The following is an 18,586-nucleotide window of genomic DNA, read 5'->3' as shown; positions in this document are numbered from 1 at the left end:
TAAATCTCGTTCATTAGGAGGACGGGTCAATTACTCTTTGAAAGTTTGAATGACATGTTTGGCACATTCATACTAGTGGGAGAGATTTTAATTAGGTAACAATTAAGGCCACAAGAATTCTTCAATACACACGCTTTTAGCATCTTTTTTTCATTACAAATATTTACTGTTGTCGCATCTATCCAAATTATTGAGACATTCTCTAATCAAATAGAAACTAAATGCCCCTACACCAATTGCTCATGACTGGTTTTTTATGATCGACATTGATGAAATATTCAATTTAATACCTCTTTCAACATTAAGAAGATAAATATCGCTAAATAAAGTTCCAAGATTTTTCTACTTCTTTCCTAGTAATTAGAATGATATAATATATCTCAACTCGACCTATTGAATATAAACACTCAACTAATGTTAGCATATATCAACGCAATTTAAAAATGGAATGATGACTAACTTATTTTAAACTTTCACTAACTCCGCCACCCGCTAAAAACCCACAGAAATATAAACTTCAGGATGCAACTAAACCCTAGCTACCAACCCTACCACCACCAAGACCCCAAACCATGAAGAGATTTTTTAATATGATCGGCACATGAAGCGGTACACTACGTGTCATTAAATAAATAATTGAATATGTATGTTAAAATGTTAATAACTTAAAAAATAAAAAATTTCACCACAATACTTCAAAATAGGTGATGTATCACTCGTGTTGCCGTCACATTGAAAATTTTCTCCAAACCATGGGCAAAGAAGATGCCTTTTTCTTTTTTTCTTATATATATATATATATATAGACTACAAAACAGCACTGATAAAAAAGAAGAAGAAAATACAGAAAGGGCATACGTATTACGTATTGTGAATTTGTGATAATGTTAGTTTTGTGATTATGTCAGCCACAGTTTGTTTACATTTACAATATTTTTGCAGAAACAGTGGATAACGATGCCGTTCAGTGAGTCACTTGATCCATCATCTCCTATCATATTCTTTCTTTCGTTTAGGAGAGGGTCACTTGACTTGACTTGTCCGTGCTTTCTTCTACATGATCGCTATCACGAACAAGTCCACGTACCATCTTATCATATATATAAAACTATTATTCTGTCTACAATTCATGGGTTGAATCCCTAATAATCTTGTGCCTTAATTATGCTTAAAAACGAATACTATCCAGAAAATAAATATAGAAATTTGTTGTAGTATATTTCCTTTATCTGTTTAAGCAAAAATAAATAAATAAATAAAACACTTCAGTTATTTATGTTATCTTTTATATTCCCGATTTTCAGTGTCAACTCATATGCAGATATACAGATATTTTAGTAAAAAAATCAAAGGAGTAGATTTATATATACATAAAAAGAATAGATGATAGGGTGAGGCATAACCTCGAAAATTGGCAAGCGCAATTCATGGCTAGCCATATCTCCCATAAGTATCTTATGATGCTTATCCGTAGTCGGTAACTGCATACGGTAATGATCTTTTCATTGCTTACCTTACTGTCAATCATGTATATAGTATATAAAATATAGTATACGCTCAAGCATCGATCCCTAATCTTGTCTTAAATAAGTTAGATTTTCAACTTTGTGCCTAGGAATCGAGCAAAATTTCAACCTAGCAGACATGTTGATAGGATTGTGATCTTTGTTGATTTGAAAGGTTGGTGAAATATGGAAAGTAAAAGTAACGACTTAGCCAGTTCATTACATGGTTTCAAATTTTCTTCGGTGCACCTGGTTTTTCTAATTTAAAATATATATCATAAAACAAGGGCAATGGCAGATAGCAGGTTACAACAATTTCCTTTTGACTTTGTAAATGTGAAGTGTCACATTCTGATTGGCTGACAAAAGAGAAAAAGAGAATTTTATTGACGTGGTCACGTGGGATTTGAGAGATTCGTAACATAAAGCGTAACAATACATTAAACAAAAAACACTTTGATATACAAAAAATCTTAAATTGTATAATGTCATGTGATGTCCTTTGTATTTCCAGTTACACTAAAAAACCTTTCGTGGAATTTCATCTCTTCTTCCAATCTCTAACTTCTTCTCCTATTCCTTCAGCTCTCCACCACAAAACCAGAGAGTTTGAGTTCCAAATGTCCTCAGTTTCTGAAGACAAAGCCTTGGAACAGGAACCCAGGAGCTTATAGCCGTAAACTTTTAAAACCCACAAATGAATAAATCCAACATTAAGTCTTTGTATCATACTTTACTAATTCTGTTACTACCAAGCACGGGACAACTTCGTATCTTTAATGAACCACTGAAGGATTGGTGTGTCTTGAGGAAAATCTACCGAAGCACAAGAGTTTCTCTCTAACTAGGAGGTCATTCTCCTACAATTAATCTCGAATGTCATTATTGTACTTAAACTCATCATTAAAACTCACTAATGATGACTATACTTGAACCTATGTATTGTGTAAACTTTTCACTATTAATGAGAACTTCTCTATCTTTATGGACATACTCTGTTTACTTTTCTATCTCTATCTCTTTACATATTATCCTCACTAGGTCACAAACTTGTGAAGGTTACAAACTTGACACTTTACGTTGTTTCAAAGTCTAATTGATTTTGTGCATTAACATGATCTGCTAAACCGACTGTTGTGGTTCAACTGAAAAATTTCTTCGAAACCAAGAAAAATTGGTTTGCTATCACGTAGCAGTCGCATCGGTGGAAGAGGACAACGAGGTCCAGTCACCATCGTCGACGTTTTGGTGGAAGTTGGCTTAACTTAAGATTGTCAAAAAAGACGAACGATTTTCGATAGGGATATGTGACTGTTCAAGATTAACTCTGCCCTTATGCTCCATCCCATTAGAAAGCATCCGACTTTCGAACCCCTCTGCCGATTTCCTGCAATTTCATTATTTGAGCAATATAAGAGACTACAACAAGTCAACAAGTCAACAAGTTACTCAATCGCAGCCCCATGATCAAATCAGACGGTGAGAACATTTTCCGTATTAATACATATTTGTACTATACTTCACCAATTCCGAGCTACCAAGCACACTTCATCAATCACAAAGCTACCGAGCACCAGTCAACTCACAGCCCCATAATCAAATCAGACGGTAAGAAAAATTTATGTATTCATACACCATACTTTACCAATTTCGAGCTACCGAGCACACTTCACTAATCACGAAGCTACCGAGAACCAGTTAACTCCATACCTTCAGGAACCCACTAATGGATTGGTGTTGAGACACCCCTGCTGAATCACAATAATTTCTCTCCAACCAGAAAGCCAATCACAACTCAACACGAGTCAAACATCAGAATAAAACTCCTAGAGTCTCACATTGACCACGGATAGAAGCCAGAAACTCTCCTTAACTATAAAAGAAGACATTTCTCCTACAATTAATCCCTAATGCTATTATTGTACTTAAACTCATCATTAGAACTCACTAATGATAATTATGGTTGAACTTATGTATTGTGTAAAATCTTCACTGTTAATGAGAACTCCTTTACCTCATGGACGTAGCCCAACTTAGGGTGAACCACATACATCATGTGTTTACTTCCCTATCTTTATCTCTTTACATATTATTCTCACTAGATGACCGGAACAATCTTGTGAAAGTCACAAACATGATACTTTATATTGTTCCAAAATCTCACTGATTTAATTTGTGCATCAACAATACCTAGTTGCACCGAATTGCCGTTGTTTCAAGACGGCAGTGAACTATGCTGAATATCTTATTTGAAAAAGGTAAATATCTATTCACTTGCAGATATGGGTTTTGGGGAGTTCCACTTATTAGTAAATTATCTGCATGTCTATATGAATAGAGGACACAATTTGGGACAGAATAAAATATGATGAAATGCATGCATGCTATCATGCTGCTAACAAAAATAAGCAATAAATTAGGTCAAGCGTTCGAATATCTGCAATGTAACTGAAAATATAAATCATGCATGCTAACAATGGCGTTGTTATCAGCTGTCCACGACCAGCTTGTGGTTCTGGTTGTTCTTTGTATGTCATCAGTTTCCTTTAGGTCATCATATATCAACTTGCATGCTTCTGCATTCTGTTTAATGAACAATGATTACAAACCCTAAAACCAGAACCCCAAAAGATCTCAGCCATTTCAACATTTTGGTGAGTTGGGCTAAAAAATTTCCTCTTTAAGGCCTGATCTACCTATGTTGGGGCTGGGAAATTGAACTTAATTGTAAGGTAGTTCTATTCAAATAAATTATTTTACCTTTCACACACTTTCTACTAATTTCTGACATTTGATTTTTTTTCAATTCGTTTGATCTGGCGAAAGGTGTATGAGAGGTAAAAAAAAGAGATGTGTGGATAATACTATCCTAATTATATGGTACCACTTCTTTAGGCTAATCGAAAGGCATCTACCTGCCAAACAACGTACGTGTATCGGTTTATGCCGAAGCATGTGATTGTAGCTTGTGACAACTCAAAAGTATGGATACAAATTGAAATTGGGTATGTGATTAGTGATTTTTTAGTGTTGTCCAGGGTATCTTGTACACATAGTTTGAGCCATTAGACACACCATAACATATTCGTCACAATTGCATACTGTTGCGGAGAAACTAATACAATAACACACAATATGTATATTTTTTTTGCTAAAACTGAAAGATTGGTTTTCATCATCTATTCAAAACAACCTTAACTAACTTGGAGCAGAAATATTCCTTGTCAATCTGATAAAGCAAATTAACCTTGATTAGCTGCATGCATATATACTTGATTGCACGAAAGCCGGAGACGGCAAATGGCTAGATTGGTTAACCTAATTTGAATTGATTTTTCTTGCAAGCTTTGCTAATTGCTTTGCATGCATGTGTTGCTTGATTTGAGGATCAATAGGAGATTTTACCCAATTCATTTTAACAAGTGATTCGACTTTCTGTAGGAGATCTATTAGGTATGACCTACGCGAATTTGATATGTTTTCCTTATTGACTACGATCTTATTTGATTTATTAACATATTAATCAACTCAAAAACTTAATATTGAATTTGTATCATCAATTAACAGCACTCATACAAATAATTAAGTTTAATCAACTCATAAGGTATGTATAGAAAGCCGGGATTAGTGTATTCGTCCGATTCTGATGACAATGGTGAAATCTGCAGTGCAAAGCTATTCGGACATGAGAGGCCGATTCATCATGTTCTTGGAGGCGGAAAAGGTATGTAATGTTCATTTAAACTGGCATGCATGCTAAAACCGTAATTGGTGATCTGCTAATTACCCTTAGTCATATGGCGATGAATACATGAAAGATCATAAATTAGTAATTAATCGCATTAATCTTGCAGTTGCGGATGTGTTGTTGTGGAGGAACCAAAATGTATCGGTTGCGCTTTTGATTGCCATGACGACGGTAATCTGGTTTCTTTTCGAGGTTGCCGAGTACAATTTCGTGACGCTCCTCCGTCACATCTTGATTTCCACATTGTTGGTAATCTTCATATGGCGTACGGCTACAGAAATATTCGGATTGTAACGTTCTTGATCTTCATATGGCATACGGCTGCAGATATAAGTCACTAAATATTAAATTTTAATGTGGGGTGTATTCAACACTATGTAGGGTGCTAATAAAAAAGTCTTATAAGATTTGATAAATGTGGGGTGTATCTACAAAATATAAGGTATATATTGAAAATGTGGGGTATGGGGGGTATTATGGGAAAATACGAGATGGGGTGTATTAAGATAATTTTTAAGTGAAAAAGCATATGTAGAGTGTCTTAAGTATGTGAGGTTTATTCAACAATTTATGAGGTGTTAATATAATATGCCTTAAAGATTTCTTAATTATACCACTGCAAAACAATTTCCAAGGATATGAATCCTCTCGCTTTTACGTGACTTTTAACCAAAGTTAGCTTTCCTTAACTCACATGTTGAAGTTCAACCTTATCTTGTTTACACCGATCATAGAAGAAATTTTTTTCGTTTGGTGATACATGGACGCGCATGAACAAGGCGGATGCACACTGGGATTAAGGTGGTCTCAGACAATTCGGAGGACGGGAAACAAGCACATTAAGGTCTTCGGAGAACCCTCCAAATGTTTGGTACGAGTTTATATGTGTTCTTCAAATGTTTAATGTAATGTTTGCTAAGCATATCTCGGCAGCATTCAACAAGTTGCGTTAACAACACTCGACAAACAATCTTAATAACATTCATCAGATTGTTTCGGCAAATATCAATATATGTTGACATATCCGCAACATAATTTGACTGACACAAACCCAACAAATGTTAATTTGATAAAATGCATTCATGAATAAACTGAAATTTATTTAAGCTATTAGCGCTATATTTCTATCTAAAAAATTCAGACCTTTAACATAAGAATTCTAAGTTTCAAATTCTAAATCTGCCACGGGCCATGAAAGTCAAATATTGTCAAAACGAAGTATATGAGATATTCCACTTTTTTTTATGTAATTTTTGTATTGGATACGAACGAAAACTTTACTCATGCGAAGTAAGTATGATTAATGTATGTCGTTTTGCTATTATTCTCCCTCATTTTCTAAGGCAATTGTAAACCTACATCTCTGAGATCCTTGTACTATGTCCATGTAAACTGTATAACGAAATCTTCAATTTTTTTTAGTACATCGATATTTTTACACTAGGGGGAGGGAAAGTTCAGCTAAGCCATACACTGGCAACCTAATTTGGTATCAAATTCGTTATCAATGAGATTCGAATCTAAGACCTTTCACTTCTAAACGAAGAGGAATACCACCAAACCATAGTACTGAGTGACACGAAGGAAATTCGTACAGTGTTCTTAATGGGGAAAGAAGAAACTCAGTTGCTTCTATTAAGAACAAGGAAATGCCATACAAAACTATATACATCAAAATCTAAAATGTGGAAAAAAACCAAAAGAGACAATCGAAACCGAAATTTCGCAGAAATTTCCTCATCAGACAGCTATATTGGGTAATTGGAGTCTTAATTCCCCATGCAACATGAACGTGGGGTGACCAAACCATTGTTACACAACTCTTTGCAAGCCTTATATACGAAGATTGATCGAATAACATGAACTCTAATCACGTACGTTGTAAAATGTTAAAAGTAAGTGACCTAAGTAAAGGCACCAAGTCAGACCTACTAGTAGGTGTGTACAGATGGACTTTTTGAATCACAAATTAAACGCCCACGTCACAAAGTTGTTGGGGTTAAGTAATCCATCTTTTGCGTGTATTTACGTGGCGTATAATACTTTTTTCGTTGCAGCTACATCCACCTCAAAAACGCAAAAGCAAAGAGATCGAATTAGAGTGAGAAAGACTGATCACAAACACAAAAGTTCTTATAAAGTAATTAGGGTTGTTGTAAACTGATAAACCGATTCATTCCTACATTGTTCTAACCAGTCAAGTACTCATAACCCAAGCCAAATATAGCACTTATAACCACATGATCCTTGGCTTAATTAATCCCAAACCGAGAAAAACAAGAAAGCCAAGAAAAACAAATGCAAACAATTACTAGCTCAATGGAGTCTATCGTCTCGGAGCTCGAAGGAACACTTCTAAGGGATCCTGACCCCTTCTCCTACTTCATGTTGGTAGCATTTGAGGCGTCGGGTTTGATACGGTTTGCCGCCTTGTTAATGATGTGGCCGGTTATTCGGTTTCTGGAGATGATAGGCATGGAGGAAGCCGGGCATAGGCTAATGATTTTTGTGGCTGTTTTTGGTATTCCAAAATCAGAGATTGAGTCCGTGGCTAGAGCGGTTTTGCCAAAGTTTTACATGGATGATTTAGATATGGAGGTTTGGAAAGTGTTTAGCTCATATGATAGGAGGGTTGTGGTGACTAAGATGCCAAGGATTATGGTGGACAGGTTTGTTAAGGAGCATTTGAGAGCTGATGAAGTTATTGGTAGTGAGCTTGTTGTAAACCGATTTGGGTTTGCAACCGGCTTCGTTAAAGGTGAAGTTAACATATACAACCGAGTGGCCAATCTGTTTGTGGATGAGGAACAACCGACGTTAGGGTTGGGAAGGACTTCATCATCTGGTTCTTCATTTTTATCCCTATGCAAGGTACGTGCTAACTAATTAATTATGTAGCACATAACATAATGGTACATGCTAACTAATTAAGTAAATTCTTGGTCCCGTACGTACTAATGGAGTAAATTAATTATGCCTGCATGGCTTGTCTCTGCAGAAAGAAACCCACCCACCATTTATGATCACCAACAAAAAGCATGATGAGCAGCAAGTCCTCCGACCACTCCCAGTGATCTTCCACGATGGTCGACTAGTCAAGCGCCCAACGCCCACAACTGCCCTCTTAATCCTCCTATGGATGCCACTAGGCATCTCACTTGCCTTCATTCGCTTATTCATGGGATTGATATTGCCGATGAGGGCTATACCCTACATGTCTCAACTATTTGGGGGCAAAGTCATTGTGAAAGGCAAAACCCCACCGCCCTTCTCCGGTGGAAACTCCGGCGTGCTATTCGTCTGCACTCACCGAACCCTAATGGATCCCGTTATTCTCTCCGCCGTACTTAAACGTAGAATTCCAGCAGTCACATACTCTATCTCTCGACTATCAGAGCTCTTATCCCCAATCCCCACCGTTCGATTAACTCGTGTTCGGCATGTCGATGCTGAGAGAATCAAGCGTGAACTAACCAAAGGGGACTTGGTGGTTTGCCCCGAAGGAACGACGTGTCGTGAACCTTTTCTTTTGAGGTTTAGTGCACTCTTTGCTGAGCTTACAAACCGAATCGTCCCGGTGGCCATGAACTACAGGGTAGGGTTTTTCCATGCAACGACAGCTAAGGGCTGGAAAGCTTTGGACCCCATATTCTTCTTCATGAACCCTAGGCCAGTTTACGAAGTTACGTTCTTGAACCAGTTGCCTGTGGAAGCCACGTGTTCGTCTGGAAAAAGCCCTCATGATGTTGCAAATTACGTGCAAAGAATCTTGGCCTCCACGTTAGGGTTTGAGTGCACCAACTTCACAAGGAAGGACAAGTACAAAGTGCTTGCAGGGAATGATGGTACCGTTTCGTATACTTCGTTTGTCGATCAGTTTAAGAAGATGGTGAGCATCTTTAACCCTAAGACAATGAAAGAATAAGATTTCGTTGTTTCTAGGACCGCCGTACGTGGATGTACAAATGAATATTAATTTCGTCGGGGTTAATTTGTAATTTTATTTTTTGTATTCGGTTAATTAATTATTATTTCTTGGATTGTTCAATAAGGTACCGTTTGGTACATGGGACGGGACGGGACGGAACGGGACGAGCCGTTCCGTCCCACGTTTGGTGCGCCTAAAAACTGTGGAACGGGTTGTCTCATGGGACGAAATTTGGCTGATTTTTCGTTCCACCTCTTCCCCCTGGAACGACCCGTTCCACATCCGTGGAACACAAATTTATAACATTTTATGAAAAAATTTCTCCTTTTCTTTTTCAATATTTACATCATCTGTTCTGTCCCGTCCCGTCCCGTTCTGTTCCGTCCCGTCCCGTCCCGTTCCGTCCCATCTGCGTACCAAACGGTACAAAGTATATGATTGTAAATGCTGATCATTTTGTTTTTAACTGATTTTGGGACCTTTTTTAATTGTTAATTAAAGTATATGATGATTTTGATTGGGTGTAAATTAACCATGTGCTTACTTTGGGTTTTTTTTGTTGTAATTAACCTTTTTCATAAGGTGTTTGGTTACAAATTTCTCTTTTTTCTATTTTCAACTTGTTTGGGATGAAGTATGTGTTAGAATGAATCTCATATTGATAGGAGGAGAGATTTTGTAGGGGCTTATAAATAAGTTAAGTTACTCTTCGTATTGCCAATTGGTTTTATGGTGGAACCTCAACTTTCTTCATGGTATCAGAGCAGGTTGTCCTATTTGTGAAGACAAATGGCCCCATGCGCCCCCCGTCACTCCATTGAGTTGTCCACGTATTAAGCTTGAAAATTCACCATTAGTGAAGGGTCGTGTTAAGAATGAATCTCATATTGATGGAGGAGGGACCTTGCATAGGTTTATACCTAAGTTAGACTGCTCCTTTTATTACCAATTGATTTTATGTTGAAATCTCAATTATTTTTACTTTGATTAGTGGACGATTAGTGGTTACAATGACCTTGCATAAGTTTATACCTAAGTTAGGCCACTTTCTTCAGGCTGTAGATATTTGGAGTGGAATGTGATTCTCAGACTACTGTTTTGTGATTGATGATCAATGATCTTTACTTTGATCAGCGGTTATATTATGCAATTATTTAAAGTCCTGTGGTGTTATTTCGGAGGATTATAGAGTGGGCCAGACCTTGGGCCGTGATATTGCTAGCTAGTCTTTTATTTTTTGGGCTTAGTCTGCACCCAAAATAATTTCTCTCTTTTTACCACGATTCTTTCTTAATTGAAAATATTAAAAATAAACAATCATATACACCCAAAAAAGAATGTATGCGAAAATAAGAAAAAATTAATGAAAATGATTTGAAAATTTTGAGTTTTAACGATAAGGACAAAATAAAGGGTAAAGTGAATAGTACCATGATTGATTTTTTAGTGTAAAAATGTAGTTTTTCGTTAAAATAAACAGTAGCTAGATCTTTTTGTTAAAGTTCACAATAAAATAATTGCATGAGTGATCAAACCAATAATTTCGTCTGCACACAGTTTTCAAATGGATTGTTTAATACATACACACACACACACCTTATTGATTAGTGGATTAAGGATTATTTTAACGAAAAGCATCAGAAAATTGTAAATATTTTACAATATTCCAGCAATTAATCGTGGGTTTGTTCAAATTATCAGTATCAAGAACTCGTTCCACAGTTGCAACCGAAACCAGAAGAATCTGGCGTTTTCAATTATTATCGGGAACCCAATCGAAACCCTCGTTCTGAATTTCTATATAAAGTTCTATGCAAATTACTCAAAGCATTTTCCTTACATTTTTGTTACTGAATAATTTATAAATGATTTGACGATATATCTTGGAAACATCCTATCAAACCTTTCATACCTGTCTTTATTTCTAATCAAACAGAATCAACGGTTATAATTAAATAAGGATGTGTATGAAACTAAATAAGATGTGTGTTGATCATTTCCATATATCTTAATCCTGTTAGAAATAGATTAAATTTAGAATTTTACAATTTATCATAGATAGTATTATTAGTCATAATAAATCAGTATAGAGTAATTTTATTTGATTTTTTACTATACAAAATTGGTAACAAAAAGGATTGATGTGTACATTTTTGTATGTGAATATATTTTTCTTTATAAAAGTGAATGCTAAGTTCAAGTAAATTGCGGAGAAAGATATTCGAACTTTAGTGCAAAAATGACAAGTGAATTCATAATTTTCGAGTCCTTATTAAGAATAATCCATTTTATTGAAATAGGTCCGATTCCTTGAGTTTAGGATTATTATTTATTTATTGTTTTTTTTTTCTTCTTATTCATGCTTTAAACCCAATTCGTAATTGTTTTCTTATAATAAACTCATATCACATACTAATTGTATTATGTTTTTGTACATTTTATATATTATGCAGGTTGTTAAGGCCTATATTTACTAGAGAGGTGCAGCAAAGGGAAGAGAGAGATGGAGAATAGGCTTGAGAAATTGTATGTTAATTCCCCAGTCCTTGTGCCTTTATTTATAGTAATTAGGAGGAGAGAAACTTACTCTCCAAGTAATACAAAGTATATTAGGAAAGATCTTCTAGACCCCAAACGATTCCTACTTTATCTCTACTTAGGATTTACACAATCATATATTGATAAGAACATATGTCACAACACAGGTGAGTTTATGTTAACTTTAGTGTTTTGTACACGCAGGGGCATATATCCCTAATTGATCAAATATTCACTTAGACGGGTATACCACATCCGTCCGGATAATTCTGCATCCATAAAGTGAAGGCCTCATCAGAACTGATAGGGTGTTCTTGTGGTCTAGAACTATTTGAATCAGTATATGTAAGTCCTTTGGAAACTCCATGTAGGTTCATATCAAGATCCCAGAGATACTACAACCACGTTTATAATGTTGCAATCAATCACATGGCGTATGAAAGAAACCTTATGCCACAAGGCATCATTTTGAACTATTTCATTCATCTCATTCGTCATCAATTGATTCTTCTAGTTGACCAATCAGTTCTACGTCGACATTAATCAACGGAATGTGGTTCGTTATCATCGTTTTTCATTTACATCAGTAGTTACCATATAAATGAAACATCATTTATGATAATCTCATTCCAATTTCATATCTTATCCAAACTAGTATACAGGACCAAGAACTTCAGGTCTCGGGAGTAATCCGAATTTAATCTCATGAGATGATAAGGATCAAGACAACGATTGAGGGACATATTCGTTCGTGCCACGTTCCTCCATTTTTTGGGAAGTGAATCCTCGAACCGAGTAATCTGCCACGCTTCTGGCGCATGACAGATTGATTAGCTAGCCGCCAATGTACGAAGGTCGGCCACAATTGTGGCGTTCCTACCTTCGGGTCGAAGGTCCGTTGTACATTTGGTACATATCTTTGCATGCACATTTGCAGCTGGTATATATGATCTCGTCACTTTTACTGGATCAGAGGAAGTGTCTGGTTATACCCTGACGATCTAGATTGCAATCGATATGAGACATAGTGGAGATGTCCACGATAATTCGCGTCGTTCTTTTATGAACGTTGACGTTCTTATCTCCCCTTAACGACGGGAAGACTGTTTCATAAAAGTGACAATCTGCAAAACGAGCGGTAAAGAGATCGCATGTTAAAGGTTCTTAGTAGCGAATATTAGAGGGAGAATCATAACCAACATAGATTTCCATCATTCCCTGATGACCCATTTTTCTTTTGTATGTAAGGGCAGCTCAAATGGCACATAGACTTCACAACCAAAGACGCGCATATGCGATATGTCGGGTTCGTATATGGTAACTAACTGACACGCGCTTTAAAGGTTGGGTCGTGACGGGCCTCAGGCGGACCAACAAGGTTGCTTGCAATATTGCATGGCCCCAAGCAGAGATCGGGAACTTTGGTACATATGACCAATCGATTGCGCAATCATTTGAAGACGTTTAATGAATGCTTCTGCTGGGTCGTTCTGGGTATGAACATGGGACTTAAATGTTCAACTTCAAAACCCAACCGACATGCAATATACATTGAAAGTTAAAGTTTTCAATGTATATTCCCCAACTTATCAAATCAAATAAATTTGATCAGATAATCAGGGTGGTGAGCCCTGAGCTTGTTAATCTGAGCTACCAGTATGGAGAATGCAGTTTGTGGACAACAGCCACACGTGTGACCAACGTGTAAAAGCATCAACCAATACTATAAAGTATCTAAATGGTCCGCAGGGTGGTTGAATCAGTCCATTAATGTCCATTTTTTGAATCCTTTATAGAAAGATGAAGGGTGCTAAGGTATGATATGCATCCAGGTATGATGTCTTTACTTCGAATAAAATGATGTCCAAAACGGCACATCATAGATCATCCTAGATATCCCAAACGTACATCCATAACAAAATTCCTTAGGAATAGCGGGCGGCTTCTGGCCGGCCACATAATGGGCCTGAATGGGTGTAATCCACTCGTTAAGTGTTCCATCTTCTCTAGAATATGCATTTAGCTATATTCGTAGGAAGTGCAATATGGTAATATGCCAAGGAATTTTACTCCATTTTTCTACATTGGTTTCAATATGGTAATAATACTCTCAAATATCTTTAAAGCTCAAAAATGGCGTTCTTCCAAAACGAATGAGTATAAGGCTTCCCTTTATGGTAAAATTAGTATCATTTGACAATATAGGACAGTGACATGCCCCACAATCAGGTTGGATAAGCCTAAAAGGTTGTCAAGGGATGATTAGGTATAAAGTTAGCATAGAACCAGACATCTAACTTCCCCACAAAACATACCTAAGCATGAGTTAATTGTAGTCACATGTGGTAATTTTTGTTAATTAACTTTTTTATTCGAGAATAATAGTGACAGCTAAATACCAATCTTAAATCCGAGAATAAAACAAATTATTCACAAAGTAAACCAAATATAGAAGGGGATTCGGCCAATAAGGCCTTTCGTGTCAAATTTTGCTCTTCCAAATGTGTTAGGTGAAGCAAAATTAGTATCACATAATGACTACGAGAATGGTACTCCTCAACAACATTGGTAAAAGCACGAAAAAATTGCATAACCATTGATCTATTTCGTCAAAACTGAATTAGATTATGCAGGGTTGAGGTTTGGAATACTATCCCATATTCTTGAAGTTTTTAGGTGCCAGAGATCATTCTTCGGGCATGATACAACCTCTGGGCATGCCTGATTCTACCATATGTTGTAAAACAAACTCGAAAATGGGATTGTGAGAAAGAGACGGACCCAGATTTGGGTTTGGAAGGCCTCTGCCAAAGTAGAGCATTATTGTTCGGTGCATCCCTGCCGAAGCAAAGCACCTTCATTCGGTAAACTCTAGCCGAAATTGGATCTATACCGTTCGGTAGCTCCCAGCAAAATTGCTGGGGTACCCTTCTCTCACAAGTGTAGTAGTAATCAGATCCGAGAAATTGGTAAACTTCCACTCTTTATACTGCTACTTCAAGAGCAATTTAGATATAAAAGGACTAGAAAGATTTTCTTCCAGTCAAAATTCGATCGAATATAAACTTCAGAATTGTACCTATTCATGGACGTAAAGGTTTCAATCATGTTTTGCTTCAAGCAAGATTTCATCTTTTCATGATTTGAAACGATCCATAGTGGATCAAAGAGCCATGGAGTCCTCAGCAATGAGGTACTTCCACTTGATTATGCTTCAGGCATAAGTCTTCAAATAAAGAATTTGCTACAATGATTTCACAACTAGTCATAGTCAAGCAAGGTGTCATGTCTTGTATCGACATAAAGTAGTTTCTTTTTTGAAACTTTCAAATCAGTGAAATCGAACTTGTTAAGGGTTGACAATACGCTGAATGACGGAAACAAGAATGTGATTGGTGTTTTAGGAAATAAAATTTCCATAAACATCAAAGTTTAGAACATTCAGGTTCAAAGACATGGTTTGGTTTAAGCAGATTTAAGCATGGAGAACTTCGGGTCTCAACATGAGTGTTGCGCGTCAAGAAACTTCAAGTTTCTATGGCACATTTCCGAAACTTCAGGTTCAGAATTATGAACTATACCTGCAAACAAACGCAATATATACAAGATAGAAATATATAAAGCAAGAGAAAACCAATATATTATAGTGGGTAGCTTTAAGAAACTTCAGGACCCTTTGTGTGAAAGTTTAGGGAAATGGCCTTAAAAAAATATGGAGCTTCGGGTCCCAAAAAAAAAAATATATATATATATATATATATTATTTTAATTGGAGAAAAATTGGGTTAATAGAACCCAGGCCCAAATATGGGCTAAGAAAGAAAAAGTGCAAAATCAAATCCCGATTTATAGGGTTTAGGGTTTCATATGGGCTAAGTAAACAGGCCCAAAAGAAAAACTTTTTTTTTTCACACGAATTAGACTGCAGGTCCAATCTGAAAAAAAAAAACAAATGGGCTGGAAAACAAATAAAAGGCCCAAAACTGGTAAGATAGCCAAACTGGGCTGGTTGCCTATTTTGTTCTCTTGGGGTATGTTGTCAAGACCTGGCCCAAAGAACTGAGGGCCCAAGAAAAATTGAGAACCAAGCCTTAGGCCCAAGCCATGGGCTGAGCACAAACAAAGAGGCCCAAGGCCTCGAGTCGGGTTGGGGACATCCTAGCGAAGGCTGGGTGTGCTGCCGACGACAAAACAAGGCACGGCGCTGCAGGCGGCGGTTATTCCCAAGCAGATGATGTCGGGGTTACGTCAAGATGATGTTCCAAACTATCTGAGGAGTGAGAAATCTTGATTTCCGCGGAGATTTTGAAGGAAAACTCAAAGCTTGAATCTTGGGGAGGAGATTGGACGACATCTAGTCGTCGGCTTTCACCACTGTGATGACTTTAGGTCATCGAAAAATTGTGGGTCTCACCTGGAAACGATTGCATGTTGTCTATGTTTGTCGGAAATCATATATTTCAACTGAACATCACACAATTGCGATGAGGTGGACGGAGAAGATGGTACGAACGACAAGTTATTCTGACCCATGTCTCTAGCTTAGCGCAAGCTTTGGCTCAGCGACTCCAGAACGAGTTGTATGCTTAAGCTGAGGATATGTTAATTAAGCCCAGTTTAAAGAAGACTAGGGCATTTAAGCCCATTACGAGTTCTAGGGTTTCAGCAACCCTTTTTTCTTTCATTTTGTTTCTGTATTCACACATATTTAATTCATATAATAGCAATATTATGATTATAATGCATAAACAATTTATGTAGAATCTAAAATTCGTAAATCGTAAAGTTGGGTCATGCATTATGGTGAAGGTTCATGCAATCAAGGTTGAAAAAATATCAAGATAAACACCATTGTTTTAGAAGAACCTGGATTGCGTGATAAATATGGTGAACGGGTTTGTAGGAGTTCTTTCTTCAATTTTGGCTTTTATCTTCAAGCTTGTATCACGTTCAACTTAAGAAGAAAAATAAATTGAATCAATAAAAGTATATGAATTCAATATAATCAAAATTTAACCAATTAAAAATAATTAAAACGTAATACTCTCCTGATTGAAGATGAATAAATTCTCTTTAGCACAGCGTAAAGAGCGTGCTGATAACGTGTTGTGGCCTATATTTACTAGAGAGGTGCGGCAAAGGGAAGAGAGAGATGAAGAATAGGCTTGAGGAATTGTATGTTAATTCCCTAGTCTTTGTGCCTTTATTTATAGTAATTAGGATGAGAGAAACTTGCTATCCAAGTAATACAAAGTATATTAGGAAAGATCTTCTAGACCCTAAAGGATCCTTACTTTATCTTTACTTAGGATTTACACAATCACATATTGATAAGAACATATGTCACAACACATGTGAGTTTATGTTAATTTTAATGTTTTGTCGGAAGTTATTAAAAAGATTGAAAATAAACTCATTTTTAAATATTCAAATTTTTTAAAAAATGCATGAAATTAGAATGTTTTAATTTAGTTTTAAATTTTTAAAATGAGATACAAATACTAGTGAATAAAAGGTAAAATTGAACTTAACCTAGTAGCAACTCATTTTTTTGACGCAAATTTAGATGTCCTAATTTTTTTAATTGAAATTTGGACTGAATTTTAAAGGAAGTTTACACATAAAATACAAAACAATGTCTTTGTTACGACGTTAATTAAAATACAAAATGAATGTGTGAATGGAAAGCGTAGGCATTCAATGATAAAAAGACAAAGAAGCATGCGATGTGAGGAAATGACGATGATGACGTGTTGGGCAACGAACTAGTTCAAATCATGACTCAGCTAGTTAGCCGTGCCACATTCGCATCCTCAGACGAGCCGCTTCTCACTCCGGCTCGCCCATTTAGACCCATTTTTACCTTCCAAGAGAGTGAGTGGTCTTTTTTTTTTTTTTTTGTTTTTTTTGATCTGAAATGTAAACTTCATTAAAGTGAAAGAAGGTTATAGGCAAACACAGAGGAAGGTAAAATAATCCAAATACATTGGGGGAAACCAGATACATAAAAGCTTAGCCCCATTAAATGAGTAAAACAAAAGAGTAAATTGTAGTTATAGTCCCTTAACTTTAACTCAATTAGAGCAATGATCTCTCAACTAAAAATTCATTACCATTGGTCCCTCAACTCATCAAAACGTGCAGCTATGGTCCCTCAACTAAAAATTCATTACCATTGATCCCTCAACTTTAATTCAACTGGATAAATGATCTCTTAACTTTAACTCAATTGTAGCAATGGTCCTTCCAACATAACTAATTTTGACAAAATTTTTGACGTTGTTGACAAAGAAGATCATAATTACACACTTTGATGAGTTGAGGGACCCTAATTATATAAATGGTTATTCCAACATAACTTATTTTGACACAATTTTGACGAAATTGATGAAAATGACTATAGCTACACATTTTGATAAGTTGGGGGACCAATGGTAATGGATTTTTAGTTGAGGGACCATTGCTCTAATTTGATTAAAATTGAGGGACCATTGCTACAATTTACTCCAAAACAAAAACCCGAATCCCTAATCTCCAATCGCATAAAGTAGCGTCCGACTATGTCACCACCACAAAAGTCATGCCAGCATCTGCCGAAACTACAACACTAAAGAAAATGACCGAGTGGTGAAACCGACCAAGACATCGCCAATAACGTAGTCACCCATAAGCCTAGGGTGGGCTGTAGCCCAGGGAGATTTTCTGTAAGAGTAGTGTTATCCATGGACTCATTTTTACTACTCACACACTCCTCTTAATTTTCGGTTGTTCGGATCGAATGAATTGAAAATGATCACAGATACAAAATTAATAAGGCTGTGTTAGAGGTAAAAATGGGTTTGTGAATAGAATTATTCTTTTGTAAAC

The 18,586-nt window shown here is 36.4% G+C and overlaps 1 protein-coding gene across 1 annotated transcript; it reads left to right on the top strand.

The window, feature by feature from the left end:
• Positions 1-7,429: 7,429 nt before the first annotated feature.
• Positions 7,430-9,288, top strand: LOC103435271 (glycerol-3-phosphate acyltransferase 5). Its single transcript, XM_008373659.4, has 2 exons — positions 7,430-8,124; positions 8,252-9,288. The coding sequence occupies exons 1-2, from the start codon at positions 7,552-7,554 to the stop codon at positions 9,176-9,178; spliced, it is 1,500 nt and encodes a 499-aa protein (XP_008371881.1). The 5' UTR covers positions 7,430-7,551; the 3' UTR covers positions 9,179-9,288.
• Positions 9,289-18,586: the final 9,298 nt, after the last annotated feature.

Source organism: Malus domestica, chromosome 07 (assembly GCF_042453785.1).
Source record: "Malus domestica chromosome 07, GDT2T_hap1".
In the NCBI taxonomy this organism is placed as follows: domain Eukaryota; kingdom Viridiplantae; phylum Streptophyta; class Magnoliopsida; order Rosales; family Rosaceae; genus Malus; species Malus domestica.
The sequence above is the reverse complement of the archived record's forward strand: the minus strand, read 5'-3'. Positions and strand labels throughout refer to the sequence as shown.

Bases quoted from the DNA above. Each gene is read 5' to 3' on its own strand.
- LOC103435271 (XM_008373659.4), top strand. From the start codon at position 7,552: ATGCAAACAATTACTAGCTCAATGGAGTCTATCGTCTCGGAGCTCGAA. The intron at 8,125-8,251 runs GTACGTGCTAAC...TTGTCTCTGCAG, and splicing joins CATTTTTATCCCTATGCAAG to AAAGAAACCCACCCACCATT.